Genomic DNA, 16,056 nt, shown 5'->3' with positions numbered 1-16,056 from the left:
GATGGTCATTTGTTTCTTCTTTTCTTGTTTTGACTTGGAAAGTGTGTACTGGTTTCTTTTTTTTAATAGGCAGTAAGGCAGTATTTGTGTCACTTAAAATTCTGTCAAGTTGCAACTGTGTCATTGTGATTTGTACTATTCCAAGCAGTAGTGCAAAGTTACTAGAGCAGCACAGTCTCTTCTGTAACTACTCATCTACACTAATGTAGTGTGAAAGCAGCCATAACAATAAAGAAATGAATGAGCACCACTGTGTTCCAACAACACTTTATTGACAGACAGCAAAATTTGAATTTTATATAATTTTTACATGCTACAAAATATTATTCTCCTTTTTGATTTTTAAAATCATTTATGGCAAAAACCATTCTTAGCTTGTGAGCCTTACAAAACAGGTGGCAGGTCAGATTCACTCTGCAGGCTAAAATCTGCCAACCTCTGACTTAATCTCATGGGACCTAATACACTAAAGGGGGAGAAGAAGAAAATAAACAAGAAAACAAATACATGAACAGATACATAGGTAATTTTGTGCTATGAGGAAATATAATAGTAATTTGGTCAAAGACTGTGTCTCTGAGGGACTGGGAAAGGTGGACTTGAATGATGACATGGAGCCAGTCATGAGGAAAGGTGAATGCAGAGTATTCTAGAAAGAGAGAAGACGAAAAACAAATGTGGGAGGCAGGCACCAGTTGGTGAATTAGAGGAACCAAAACGGGTATGGCAGGAACACAGTGAAAGGGTGAAATGAGGTGGGAATGTTCAGGAATCATGGTTAAGAATGTAACTTTAATTAGTTGACCACACTAGGAATTCTGTTAAGTAGAGCCTAATTTTATACACTGGGTTTGTGGTCCCCTGAGAATTTATATGACTACACAAAGTATAGTATTGTGAATTTAAGAAAGAGAAGAAGAATATGTTTTTATTTTTGTCAAATAGTTACAGAAATACACAGCATCTCCTATATAAACCAGCACATCAATAAGAATAGATTCAATTGGACCACACAATTTATTTCAATAAATGCTCAAGTTATGATGCCTCATTTTATATTTGCTCACAATACAAATCTGTTGTTCCCTGGACCACTTAAGGCCATCTATAGCAGTTTTATGTAAAAAAATCTAGTTTCTTTGTGAAACTTAAAACATTAAATCCTTAGTTGATACTTTTTCTTCTTATGCTCAGACCAATTTGTGTGTGCCAAGCCTGTTCAGTTTCTTTTACTGAACTAGAAGGAAAATCATTTTTAAGTTTGCATTGATTTGTGGCAATATTTGTATTCAACAATCAAATGCTACACTATTTCCTTTTAAATGGCTATGCACTTAATTAGTTTCACTTGTTCAGCAATTAATTAGTTTCAGAGACTTCCTGTTTTGGTATTGAACCTGACTATTGATAGTTGGAACAGATAGTTGTATCAGAATTCCAATGCGTACATTCCAAGCACACCACATAAAGAGTTTTCACATTTGTAATAAAGCTCTCCATTTTAATATCATCTAATATCATTCATAATTGTAAAATATCCTTCAACTAGTTTCTTTTTTTCATTTAGTTTTTCCAGTACTGCTTCTAGTAAATATGAGGCAAAAGGAAGCTGTAAGAGAAACACAAAAACGATTATTAAAACTCTATATTTTCTTCAGTTCAAAAACATATACTAAATATCATTAAACCATTAGAAGTTAGATGTCTGCAACTTTGCAGCCATAATGGTACCCTACTGGATCTCTTTTCTACTGATCTTGCTGGTTAGTGTAGGTAATTTTGTCTTTCCTAATAAAAATGATAAAAGAGCAGAAGTAAAATGAAAAAAGATAAACGCCTTATTGAACAATTCATGGTTTACTGACCATGTTAATGATGTAATCTGCAATACAAGCAGCTAAGCCATTTATCTTCAATCAGCTGATCAATAGCAGGTTACAGTCATCTCTAGGGCACACAGGCCCACAGAAGTAGTACTGTATGTTCATCACTCATAAAAGAATGAGAGAGAACCATCAATCCACATGTCTGTGTTAAAGCTGAACATCTCAAGAGTTGTAGAGTAAAAACTTCAGAGGAAAAAAATGGCAAAAGTATACCCATTGATTAAGTTACAGAGAAGTTGTTTGGCATATCAAAGTGTAATACACATGTTGCAAACTGCTGAGTTTATGAAATGTAGACTACATTTTTAAATTTCTTAATTTATATAACTTTTCTGGTCAAGTTTTACTGTTTCCTCTGCTTCACTAAGTTGCCTGTAGAACTCCAACTCATTCAACACAGTTCTACAGTTATAGGTGGTAAGTAAAAGACAATCTGAAATGCAGCCCCAGTTACTTCTGAATCCTAGAAACTTTCTCTTAAACTTATTCTCAGCTACCTAGCCTCACGTTAAGAGGTCTGTCATAATTAAGAGGTTTGTTAAGTCATTTCTTGGACTTGTCCTTTAGATCAACTAGGGATAAACTACTTCTTGTTTCCTTGAATATGTCAATGGGAATGATTAGCATGCCCAGCCCCCTTCCCTACAGGGAAGTAGCACCAGGCCCATTTTTGTGCTAGGGTGACCACTGACAGCATCACTGTCGGCATCTGACTCAGGGTGGCCTCATGGCCTTTGTCTGGGTACTCAGCTATGCTCCGCTAGGGTTTCTATAGTTAGTTACACCAATCAGAATGGCTCTTTCCTAAATTTGGACAGGTAACAAGAGAAAAGATGGGCTATAGTAGTAGAATTTAAAGAGCAGACAGGCACAAACAAATAGACCACATAAGCCATGAAGGAGAAATAGAGATCACAGCTGATCCAGAGAACTGCCTCAGACCCAAAGAACATTTTAGTTTAAGTCCCTTCTTATCTTTATAGTAATCCACCTTCTCCTTAAGGTAGCCTGAGTCTGTGCCTCTTCCTCAGAAACCAGGAGCTTCACATATTTGTCTTTCTTGAAACTTACCACTGAGGAAAGTATAAGATACCGAAAGAACACATTTCTTCAGTTTTAAGATACAGATGAACAGAAGATATATACATTGACTTTAAAATAGCTTTTCTAGAGGGACAAAATGACCATATCAAACATACACTTATTACATATGCATCCCATTTTCAGGAATATGAAGAAGTGGGAAAAGCATCTTAGAAATAAGAAAAAGAATATGATCAGTTCTCTTCTAAAGGATAATAATAAAAGTAGTACATTTTAATTTTGACAAATTGCTCTTTTTGGATGTGAAAAAGAGTTATATTTGACAAAGATGCCAGTTTTGCAAACAACTGAGAACATTAATATTAGGTGTGAAAGAAATGCACCAAAAATGACAAAACTATTGGGCAATTTTTATTTGAATGATGTCACTTAGTACCAAATGCATTCCTATCTAAAAGGAAGATAAAAGATGGAAGTAATTTCCCATCTCTTACTCGTAGAAACAAAGCAGAAGTGAGCAGTTCATTTTCTAAAATTGTTCTCTAATCAAATAAACTTGGGACACAAACCAAACTTCTAAATACTTCCTTTAGTTCAGGACCTCTTAAGAGTCTTTAAGAGGCTAACAGGCACTGTGTTTCTCCAAGAGGGCAATATCATATTCTGTTTCTAAATTCATTTGTCCATCCTTTTCTCATGGTCTATTTATCAGGCTGAATTAGTGGTCCATGAACCACAGTTTGGAGAACATACTGGTTATATCATTTCCTATGTAATAATATCATAGACCTCTCACCAGGCTGGAATGTGTTGGCATTAATTATCTTGTTTGCAAATTTAATTTTCAAGTTTAAATCTAAATCTACTCTTATTATCTTGTGATCTGAACAATTTTCAACATAGATATTACCTTTAAAAAAAAGTCAAGTTCAAAGAACTCCTCCAGAAAGCCTTCAAAATGGAACACAAGGTCCATTTATTAATTTATTACCAACTCCCTTTATTCTCTTGCTCTGGTTCCCAATAAAACGAAAAGCCTCAAAGTTAAACACAACTGTATGCCAACCATGTTTTACTGGATTGTAAGTTTCCTTTAAGCTTTATATAGAGGCTAACACATTTTGGATTTCCAAAAGCAGTACAACGCTTAAATCAAAGTGCATAGTATGTGTACATCTACTGCCCTGGCAAGGAACCTATTTGTCTATAATGGATTAGAAGAAACATAGTATTTGTCATTATATAAAAGTTCCTATATCCTACAAGTCAGTGTGAGATTTAAAATTTTTATCTTAATTCAATTTTTCTATTTTCCCTTTTTATGAACCAATTGACAGTATTTTCTTCTAAACCCAGTGCTCACTCTACTTGCTGTTTATACCTTCTGGATTATTGTTAACTGTAAATTCAGCTTTCAAAGAGGTGTTTCAAAAATTATTTTTTAAATACATAAGGCTCAGTCATAAGGTAATTTTATAACAGAAAATATAATAAAATAGTTAATAATTGAAACAAATTTAGAGAAAGAAAAAGTCAGAACTACAAAACATTTTGTAAAATATACTTATTATTTTCAAATGAATACAACTTAAAGTAACTGTCAACTAAAAAAATTTAAGTATCTGTCCTTCCCGCTTTACAAATAGTTCTTGCTTTATGGAACAGACTCAATATGTATTCAGATAACGAACGCGCTAACAACTTTGGTTTTAACAAGTTTATATTATTCATTTATTTAGCAAACTTTTTCATGGATTGTACACAAAACAGTTCTGCTTAGTCTAGAATGAATTACCAAAAGATTTTGTTTGTAAAAATGGTTACGAGTGGAATTTTCAAGTTAACTGGCTATTTTCGTTAATTGAGAGTTACTACTTATATCATACTAATTCTCAAACATCATAAATTCTGGTTAACCGGAAAGTTAGATGGAACATAATTTAACCTTCAGTGATTCAAGAAAGCTCTTCAAAATCTTACAGTACCACATGAACATCAATTCTCAGCATATAGCCCTAGGTTGGTTAGAGTTAGGACTAAAACTGTACTTAAAATATGGCATACCTTGGAAAGCACATTAAAAATTCACAGTCTGCCTTTTTTGTTTGCCATATTTTTTAAGTGCAAAATGTTTTTTAAAAACTAAGAACAAGAGACCCAAACCTTCCACTTTGAAGTCCAGATTAAATGGATATTTATTTTGCACAATGAGTTTATAGTTAATTATATTATCTTTTATGCATTCTGGAAGGGGCCAAGTCTCCCTTAGAAATCTCTGAAGTACAGAAAGGCACAGATGACCTTTTACTAATAGGATTTTAGAGTTGGATAGAAGTGGCAATCTGACCACAGCAAAGATCCTCTTGCTTCCTATCAAATACACGTGAAACAATAAACCCAACAATTATGCTGTTGCGGGCTTCATTTTTAAGCTGGTATTTGCCAGGGATTACAAAGTCCAAGGAGCCTGCATGATTTCTTTTTATCTCTTGGATAAAAAAGGAGAGATGATACTCCTAGGCATATCAGTACAGAGTTATGCATGCTTGAACTCTTCTGCATAAAGAGAAAAATGGATGGGGAAGATTTCATATAGAGTGAAACTTCCTGGCATAGAAATTTAACTGGGATATCTGACAACTAAGTTTGGCTTCGTCTATAGGTAGTCTTAAGGCAGATCTTCCTAGTCATTCTGGCTGTTCCTGTTACAAAGAGTGATTTCTATTACTGGAGGGATTTCCCCTGATTTCACACAGGTTTTCAGCTTCTCTGACATATAAACACCTACAGATGTTTACCTTTAGGAAGTGCTATGCAACTGTCACAATATTAAATTTATTACTCACACTTACAAATTGTGACTTTCTTTACTGCAGATGTTTGAGAACTATCTTAGAAAAACAGCAAAGCGGCCAGGTGCGGTGGCTCACACCTGTAATCCCAGCACTTTGGGAGGCTGAGGCGGGTGGATCACGAGGTCAAGGGATCGAGACCATCCTGGTCAACATGGTGAAACCCCATCTCTACTAAAAATACAAAAAATTAGCTGGGCATGGTGGCCCGTGCCTGTAATCCCAGCTACTCAGGAGGCTGAGGCAGGAGAATCTTGGGTTCCTGGCTGAACCCAGGAGGCGGAGGTTACAGTGAGCCAAGATCGTGCCATTGCACTCCAGCCTGGGTAACAAGAGCGAAACTCTGTCTCAAAAAAAAAAAAAGAAAAATAGCAAAGCTTAAAGTCCATGATTGCAAAACATATAAATAACTTATTACATCAGCACTAATTGGAATATAATCTTAATATAAAATTAAAATTCTTTTGTATTGAAAGAAAAAATGGAAATAAGGATAACTTTTAAGTATAAAGGATAAAATTAACAATTTGGCCATTTTTATTCTTGTGTTCTGTTTGAAGACTGTAACCAAAAAGATATTGCTTATAAAACAAAATTTGACTTTTATCTAGTGTCATATCAAAAGTGAAGAATATACAATTTTATGAATTATATCTGCTCTTAAAAATGATCTGAACTAATAAGACAAGATAATGTAGTTTATTTTAAAATTAAAGGTTCAACATTTGGTATATGCATTTATTTACATACATACAAGCACACACACATATCTGAGTGGTCAGCATCCACTCTATTATCTTGTAAAGACTGAACTGGTTGAAACAATCAAGAATGCCATTAGAAGGAACAATTTATTTGCAATTTAAATTTGGCACCAAATTTTGAGTTATGTCTCCCAAATGTTTCTATTTCTGCTGCATATCCTTGTAGATATAAAAACTCTTGGAGCTATGCTAAAAATGGACACAGAGAAGGCTGTACCTGCTGCTTTCATAACTCTGTTGAAGGTTACAATTTGTTTTCTCTTTAATTTTGAACCTTATTCTAGAAGCTGTAAGACAGAATGAAGAATAAAGAGTTGAAATAATTAATTATTTCTTTCGTTCTTTTGCCTCAAGGAGTGCTTCCATAACTTAAAGCAAAAAGTCTTTGGGGTTGCAGACACACTTGGTAAGATACTTCAGGATTTAGTAAAATGAACTGCCAGCAAGTTCTTTAGGGCTATGGTAAGTTACATAAGATAGAAGAGAAATGGAGAAATTTAAGTTAGCTGTAGACTTCCCTTCAAACCCAGAAGCACCTCTAGGCTGTGATTAGGCTTCTTGTCTGGTTCCTGAGTGACACTATAATTCTAATCCCCAAAACTTGCCTAGATAGGGCTAACCTCTTGCCACTGGTTCCTCAGCAGCTGGGAGTTTCTCCCTCCCCTCATTTTCCACTCCTATCAAGTCACTTTTCCCTAACTGATGACCAGTATTCTCATATATGAGACTACTGCTGTGCCCTCACCTTTAAGACAACACTTTGGGCAATGATACCAGCACAAAAAGGAACTGAATTCCCTAAACTTCCCTGGACATCAGTATGGACTCCTATGAACTTTGTGAACACTGGTCTTACACAGAGCCTGACACATTACTACTTTATCCCACCTTCTCCAATTACCTGCAAGACCTTTTTGGAATCCTAGTTGTCTTCTCACAAAGCCAGCACACGTAATGACAAATACATCTTAATACTGGTATTCAGACTATCCTAATATGACTCACTTTCTTCTTAAATGCCAGGAACTGTGTAGTACATATACTTTAGGGGGATATGTCCATTCCTTGTATGCTCCTTCATGACTAGGTGAGATATACCTGCTAGAGAGAATACTTTTAGGAGTCTACAGTCCGCTGTAACAAGGAGTCCCTTTTTATGTAGATGTTAAAGAAATAATTTGGGGGCTCAATAGGACTAGGTATGAATACCAGTGTTTATCACATGGATACAAACTCTGAGTTCTGGAAAAGAAAGCTTAACTGACATTAAAAGTATTTAGCAGGTAGACTCTTGTTATTAACTAAATGCTTGTGTTCCCTCAAAATTTGTATGTTAAAATCTTAAACCCCAAAGTGATGGTATTAAGAGGTAAGGGTTTTGGAAAGTAATTAGGTCATAAGGATGGAAGCCTCCTGAATGGGATTAGTGCCCTTATAAAAAGAGATAGGAGAGCTTGCTCTCTCTGCTATATGAGAATACAATGAGAAGAACATGATCTACAAAACAGGAAGAATGCTCCTATGGCCAGTTCCTGAACTTGGACTTCCCAGACCCCAAAACTGTGAAAAATAAATGTTTCTTGCTTCAGCCACCCAGTCTATGGTATTCTGTGATAGCAGCCTGAAATGACTAAGAGAATACTTAACTGTACAGGTAGGAAAAATAAAGGGATTGGGAAAGATCCAAAAGAGAACTGAATTATTCAGTCTTTTGTTTATCACTGTATCACTGAATGTTGACTTAAATATGTCACCCTAGAATCTGGATGAATATGGATAGTGACTTATACTCCCCCCCGCATTGAAAGCACTCAACAAATACAATTATGTATCACTTACCAATAGGGATGCACTGTGAGAAATACATTGTTAGGCGATTTTGTCATTGTGTAAACCTAGATGGTACAGCCTACTACACACCTAGGCAACATCCTATGCTTATTGCTCCTAGGCTATAAACCTGTTACTGTACTGAATACTGTAGGCAAATGTAATTTGTATATCTAAATGTAGGAAAGGTAGAGTAAAAATATGATATAAAAGATTTCTTGAAATGGTACCCCTGAACAGGCCACTCACCACAAATGGAGCCTGTGGGAATGAAAGTTGCTCTGGGCAAGTCAGTGAGTGAGTGGTGATTAAATGTGAAGGCCTAGGACATTACTGTACACTACTGTAGATATTATAAACACTGTATACTTAGGCTACACTAAATGTATTTAGGAAACCTTTTTCTTTCTTCAGTAATAAATTAACCTTAGCTTACTGTAACTTTACTTTGTACACTTTAATTTTTGACTCTTCTGTAAGAACACCTAGCTTAAAACACAAACATACTGTACAGCTGTAAAAAAATATTTTTATATACTTATTCTGTAAGCTTTTTCTATTTTTAATTTTTTAACATTTTAATTAAAAAATAAGACAGAAAATATATATATTAGCCTGGACCTACATAGGGTCAGGGTCATCACTATCACTGTCTTTCACCTCCACATCTTGTCCTATTGGAAGTTCTTCAGGGGCAATAACTCACATGGAGCTGTCACCTCCTCTGTTAGCAATGCCTTCTTCTGGAATACCTCCTGAAAGACCTGCCTTAGGCTGTTTTACAGTTAACTTAAAAAAAAATAAGTAGAAAAGTATACTCTAAAACAATGACAAAATGCATGGCATAGTAGGCTGGGCACAGTGGCTCACACCTGTAATCCCAGCACTTTGGGAGGCCGAGACAGGCAGATCACCTGAGCTCAGGAGTTCGAAACCAGCCTGGGCAACAAGGAGAAACCCAATCTCTCCAAAAATTAATAAATAAAAATAATTAGCTAGGCATGGTGGTGCGCACCTGTAGTCTCAGCTACTCAGGAGGCTGAGGCAGAATTGTTTGAGCCTGGCAGGCAGAGGTTTCAGAAAGCCCAGACTACACCACTGCACTCCAACCTGGAAGACAGAGTGAGATACACTGACAAAAAACAAGTATGGCATAGTAAATACATAAACTAGTAACATAGACATTTATTATCAAGTATTATGTGTGGCACATGATTGTATATGCTATACTTTCTATGAGTGGCAGCACAGCAGGTTTTACACCAGTATCACCACAAATAAGGCTAATGTGTTGTATTACAACCTTAGGATGGTTACCATGTCACTTGGTGATAAGAATTTTTCAGCTCCATTACATCCTTAGCAAACTAACGCAGGAATAAAAAGCCAAATACTGCATGTTCTCATTTATAAGTGGGAGCTAAATGATGAGAACACATGGATACATAGAGGGGAACAACATACCCTGGGGCCTATTGGAGGGCAGAGGGTGGGAAGAAGGAGAGGATCAGAAAAAATAACTATTGGGTTAGTACCTGGGTGATGAAATAATCTTTAGAGCAAACCCCCATGACATTAGTTTACTTATATAGCAACCTGCACATGTACTCCTGAACCTAAAATAAAAGGTTAAAAAAAAAAAGAATTTGTCACCTTCATTATAATCTTACCAGACCACCCACTGTCTAGTGCAGTCTGTCATTGGCCAAAACGTGCATGACTCTATTTACCACATAGTAGGCAAGAGGCTAGGCATCTTCTGGGAGACTAGTAGCAAATCTGGCAAAAAGATTTGCTTTTAAAATAAATTAAAAATAATTAAAACATAAGAAATCACTAGCATACTAAGTTTTAGCTATTTTCCATAGGCCTCAAATTCTTACTATCCTTTTTAAGGGTGACAAAACACTTTTACAAGGGAGAATGCATTTTGGCATGCATTATTTTATCATTCCAAGTCTGTCAGGTGGTATTTGTCTATCTTATATTGAGTTACAGACGCTTTAGTTACTTGCCTTGAGCTAACTGCTTCACATGCTAGGGTGAGACAGAACACAACCCCAGGTCTTCTGACTATAAGCCATTGTAAGTTTACTGTGTGGGGAGAGTTCTGGTCAATATGAGGAGAAACTGAATGAATCTCAGGCACATGATGCTAAGCATGGATTTCTCCAGCAGTTACAGAGTTTCCTATTATTCCACAAGGCAGAGCTCATGCTCTGGAAGAGTGGTTGGCTTAGATATTTCATAATGAAAACATTTTAAGCATGGGGTTTTATCACTCATTGTGCTTCATATATCTTGCTCTATTTTCTGCAGCCATGGAAAAATCTAGTTCTAAATCTAGATGAAGAATATTCTTGCTAATATCCCTTGAAAGTTACAAAAAACAGAATGGGGTGACACAGGATGGGCTTTTCAAGGTACAAGAATAGGAGTGAGTTTACTGGTCCTCTGGGTAATCCATATTTTTTGGGCACAATTTACTGACTTTTTATTTTCCTGTAGCAAGGCCTAGGAGATAAAAGATTAACTTGCTGTGCTCTCAAGGAACCTGTCTATCCAGAAGGCAGAACTGTCCCATACTACATTTGACTACACTAATTTGCCTCTTATATAAATAAGTGCTTCCTAATGTTTTGGAAATAGATAAGGTTACCCTCTGTAATTTAAACCAATTAAATCATAATGGAAATGAGTATTACCTGTGTCCCCACATATACTGACTATAAATCCTACTTTAGATTTCTTTAAAAATTGTTTCATGTTATAGACATGACAAATATTTTATCATTTTAAGTCACTCAGTCAGTGGCATTAATTAGATTCATGCTGTTGTCTAACCAACACGACCTCTATCTCCAGAACTTTTTCATCTTTCCAAACTGAAATACCACATATATTAAACAATAACTCCCCATTCCCTTTGGTCCACCAGCCCTTGACAACCACCATTCTACTTTCTGTCTCTACGAACTTGATTAATCTAGGTACCTCAAATAAGTGGAATCAGAGTATTTGTCCTTTTGTGTCTGTCTTATTCCACTTAGCATAATGTCTTCAGGGTTCATCCATATTGTAGCATGTATCTGTAAGTTATGCCTTTTTAAGGCTGAATAATAAATTGTATGCATAAACCACATTTTGTTTATCCATTCATTCATCAATGAGTATTTGGATCACTTCCGTCTTTTGGCTATTGTGAACAACACTGTTATGCACATTGGTATACAAATATCTGTTTGAGTTCCTGTTTTCAATTCTTTTGGAGATACACCCAGAAGCTGACTTACTGGATAATATGGTAACTCTATGCTTAATGTGTGGAAGAACCGCCATAGTATTTTCCACAATAACAGCACCCTTTTACATTATCATTAGCAACCTACAAGTGCACAATTTTCTCCCCATCCTCACTAACACTTAATATTTCCTACTTTAGAGTTTAAGCCTTTTGAGGACCTGAACTGTCCCATTTGTTTCCCATGCTGACTAGCACTTTTACATACTATCAGCACTCAATAAAAGTTTGTTGAATAAATAGTATTACTAACTTCAAATATATATAGAACATGAATTAGCTGTTAATAAAGAACTTCCAGGCAGAAATCTTTTTATATTTGGTTGAGACTTAATTTTAGAATACTAGTTATAAACTTCTTTGTTTTCTTACAACACAAGAATATATATTACAGGAGATAAAACTACATGAAGAAAACAATAAAATGAAAAACAGAAAAAGGAGTTTCTTTGTAGATTCAAATTAAATTTAGTTATTTTATTAAAAGGGTCCCTTTAACTTTCATCACATTCTGGTGATATGAAAGTAGGCTACATTGTTAAATTAAAAAAACGAAACAGCAAAGCTGTGAGTGGAGAATTTTAAACTCTTACTACTTCATCAAAATGTGAGGAATAATTCTGTGTGGGTTACTTAGTCTGTAGGCTTATATGTATGAGACAGAGTGAGTGTGTGAGTATGTCAGTTTGTGAATGCATTGTTATAAGTGCAACATAAGAAATAACCACAGAGTAAATGTCTTCAGAGTTGCAAGGAGAAACTTTCAGTTAACCTTCAGGCTAGTAGTGTATTCTATTTGCAAAAGCCAGGGAGATTTATAAAACCCTTCCCACTGCCACACTGCAAGGCATTCTATAGAAGGTAAGCATATTTTGCAGAGAGGACACTGGGGAAAGTTAGTCATTTTAAATTTCAGCATTTGCAAGTTCTGATGCAACGAATAGGAACAGGAATACTTAAAGGTAAAGAAAAGCCACTGATCAAAGCCTGCACTTTAAATTCTCGAAAAGTGAAGGCAAAAAGATAGAATTTTTGATATAGTTCCAATAGAAGAAAATGATCCATACAAAGTGGACTAAAATGGATAAAATGAAACCTAAAAAAGGGTTAGCAAATAACAAAGAATAAAGCAACACACCACAAAATCAAGAACACATTTTCTAGCCATTCATGTCTAAGGGTTTTTATAGAAATCTTAGTAAAGACCCACACTCTGGTTATAACTGTGTATTATTTGTTTTATACATATATACACATTTTAATATATCCATAATTCTCAAGTTAACTGTCTAGTAAATTTCATAGTTTATACATTTTAACTATTTATTGTCCACCATCCCCAGAAGCGTAAACTCTATAAGAGTAGTGAATTTTAATCTCTTTTGTTCACTGCTATATTCTCCAAACCTGAAATAACATCTGGCATGTAGAAGGTACTCATGTATGTTTTTTTAAATGAATTCCAGAGCATAGGCTCAGTTTAACTTCCACTAATTATTTTCATTGCCTTTATAAAGCCACAAGTACAAAGAACTGTTTTAGGTATTATTAAGGCCTAAAACTGACCTTTATTATAATTTCAATTTGGGGAACCAGAATGGGCAGAACTGATAAAAAATGTTTTTTAATGGGCAAAGTTTAAAAAACTGACTGCTTGTTTGGATATGTGAGCAGATAAGATCAGTTAAAGTATAAAGGTGGAACATCTCCTTATGTATCAACTGAAAGGAAACTACTGAGTTTGAAATAAAATAATTTATATCATTTGCTCATACTTACAGCCAGTAGACAGAATTCAAGTTCAAATGCATTTAAAGAAACCTCTGCTAATGGTGGGGGAAAGCACATGTGAAATAAGTAATTTATTAAACTTACTTTAAAATGTATTCTTTTTTCTTTTTATAATATGTCCCATTATCAAGTGTAAGTGGAGATATAATTCACATAGCAAAACTCACCATTTTAAATATAAATCATTGGTTTTTAGTATACTTGCAAGATTGTGTAGCCATCACTAGTAATTCCAGAGCATTTTCATCATCCTCAAAGAAACTATATCCATAAGCAGCCACTCTCTGTAACCCCTCAGCCTCTGGCAACCACAAATCTACTGTCTATAGATTTGCCTACTTTCACATTTTGGGTGAATGGAATCATACAATATATAACATTTTATGCCTGGCTTTATTTCTTTCGTTTAACTAAAATTGCTTTACCTTGTTTGTTCTCTAAACCTCTAAAGGCATCATTATCTTTCTTTCCTCCTGTAGTATATTAATCTCACCCATCTTTTGGTTCCTGCCCAGACCCCTTCATCTAATCTCATTACTGCTATCTATTCACTCGTTATAATGTAGATCACCTCTGTCTCCAGCCTTTCTATTCTATGGCCAGGCCACATCCAGACTCTCATTGCCCCTCACCTAGAACACATTTTTGCTCCCAGTCTCCTCTGTCCAACCATCCTACATGCTGCTCTAAGGCATTTTCCTAAAGCACAACTCTGATTACATTCCTACCCTGCTCAAAAGCTTTTATAATTTGGTCTCAGTCTACTTTTCCTATTCCTATTTTTCTCCCATTTCCTAAACTAGTTTTAGAAAAACAAAATTAGTTTTAGAAAAACTAATTTTGGTAGTTTCTCCATTCCTACTTTAATTATTAATTTCCTTGCTTGTCTCTGCCATAAATTATAAGTTTTAAAAAATATATTAATGTGAAAAGAGAAATTTATACAAATAAAAATGTTCAAAGAAATTAAAGGCAGCTATGCCATAGAAAGATACAAGTAGACTTGGTAAGAGTTTTTCAGTGTTCTTCTTATTACTAGAAATCTATGGGGACAAAGGTAAGGTGCAGATAAATGTCAAATATCAAAAATTACCAACAGTATCACAACTACTTGAAATAATGATATATATTTTCTTCTGTATCAAATATATATATAAGTTAAAATTTTAGACCTTTAGTTCTCATCTACTTCTGGCTAACAGCAAGAGTAGGTATTATATCATTATTAATTCCACACTGCCACATGGAAGAACAGCTTTTTATTTTGTGGTGAATATTTTATCAACATGACATTCTATCAGTCAAAAGCAGAAAAAAATATATTTTTTTTAACAGAAAGCAATTCTGTGGCCCAATCAAACAAAAGACAGAATCACAGGGCCAGATTCATCCTATAATCTCAGGATTCAAGCACATACAGCATACAATACACAGAGAGGACATAAAAGATAAGTTTTCCAATAATTTTATCAAAATATTTGAATAATGAAACATCAGTATTGAACTAATTAGTATTTTTATAAGAAAATGTCTTGTTATTCCATATCGTAAAGATCATGCAAGCTCATATCCAAGGACCTATAAGCCATAAACTAAACAAAATGTATGAATGAACATATTTACACTTTTGTCTACACAATCCTGTGAGTGTAACTCAGACTCTAAAAAAACTGGTGGGCAAAGAAAACCTTTTCTAAAATTCAGGACAAATATAATTGCTCGGATTGAGAGGGAAGAAAAGTAGGCTAAAAAAAAAAGATGTTTTCTATTTTATAGATTTTTCTCTTGGGTGTAATTATAAAGTGACATTCAAGTGCAACCAATGAAGTACCTATTTTTTCTCTCACAAAATTCAAAGACATCAGCAAAACCACCTATGTCAGTAATAAAAATAAAAAGTCTTTGACTTTTTAAATGTTATCATACTGTCACAGTGGAATAAAATTAGCTTGAAAAATGATCTAAAGGCACATGATGCAGTTCATTATGTATAACAGCAACAGCAGCGGTTTCCCAGTGTTCATAAAGGCTGCTCCATTAAATTTACCTCCAGTCAATAATTAGGAGTCCACAAATAAACCTGGGCAATTAAATCAATACTGCCTGGCAATTATATTCCAGAATCCAGGCTCAGTGGCACAAAAAGGTACTATATCAAGCTGGAATATTAAGCAGTCTGATGCCATTTTCAACAGGATTTTTTTACACTTTCTGGACAGATTAAGCACACTCAGGTAATGTAGAATGTGTGTATGTACCTCTCCATGTGTTCACCAAAAAAACCCAGGTCCAGTGTCAGTACAGCTTTTGTAAAATTTAACAAAGCTTTACACAAACAGATTTATTATTTTTATAGTCAAAATTGATGATAAAATTTCTTTTTTTTTTTTTTTGAGACAGAGTTTCACTCTTGTTACCCAGGCTGGAGTGCAATGGTGCAATCTTGGCTCACCGCAACCTCCGCCTCCTGGGTTCAGGCAATTCTCCTGCCTCAGCCTCCTGAGTAGCTGGGATTACAGGCACGCGCCACCATGCCCAGCTAATTTTTTGTATTTTTAGTAGAGATGGGGTTTCACCATGTTGACCAG

At 35.0% G+C, this 16,056-nt stretch overlaps 1 protein-coding gene across 8 annotated transcripts in view; it reads right to left on the bottom strand.

Annotated features, from left to right (window-relative positions):
* Nucleotides 1-251: 251 nt before the first annotated feature.
* Nucleotides 252-16,056, bottom strand: part of CNTLN (centlein) — a 329,556-nt gene continuing 313,751 nt past the window's right edge. For 5 of the 8 annotated variants that reach the window (XM_054256395.2, XM_054256409.2, XM_054256403.2 and 2 more), the window contains one exon: nucleotides 252-1,609. In XM_054256395.2, coding sequence (XP_054112370.2) covers nucleotides 1,508-1,609 — 102 coding nt within the window. In that variant the 3' untranslated portion in view covers nucleotides 252-1,507. Of the gene's footprint in view, nucleotides 1,610-9,391; nucleotides 9,487-16,056 lie in introns of all 8 variants that reach the window. The other 3 variants (XM_054256412.2, XM_054256414.2, XM_078369716.1) reach the window with 1 other exon arrangement.

The sequence above is a fragment of the Callithrix jacchus genome, chromosome 1 (genome assembly GCF_049354715.1).
Source record: "Callithrix jacchus isolate 240 chromosome 1, calJac240_pri, whole genome shotgun sequence".
Taxonomy (NCBI): domain Eukaryota; kingdom Metazoa; phylum Chordata; class Mammalia; order Primates; family Cebidae; genus Callithrix; species Callithrix jacchus.
This window is presented reverse-complemented; position numbering and strand designations above follow the sequence as displayed.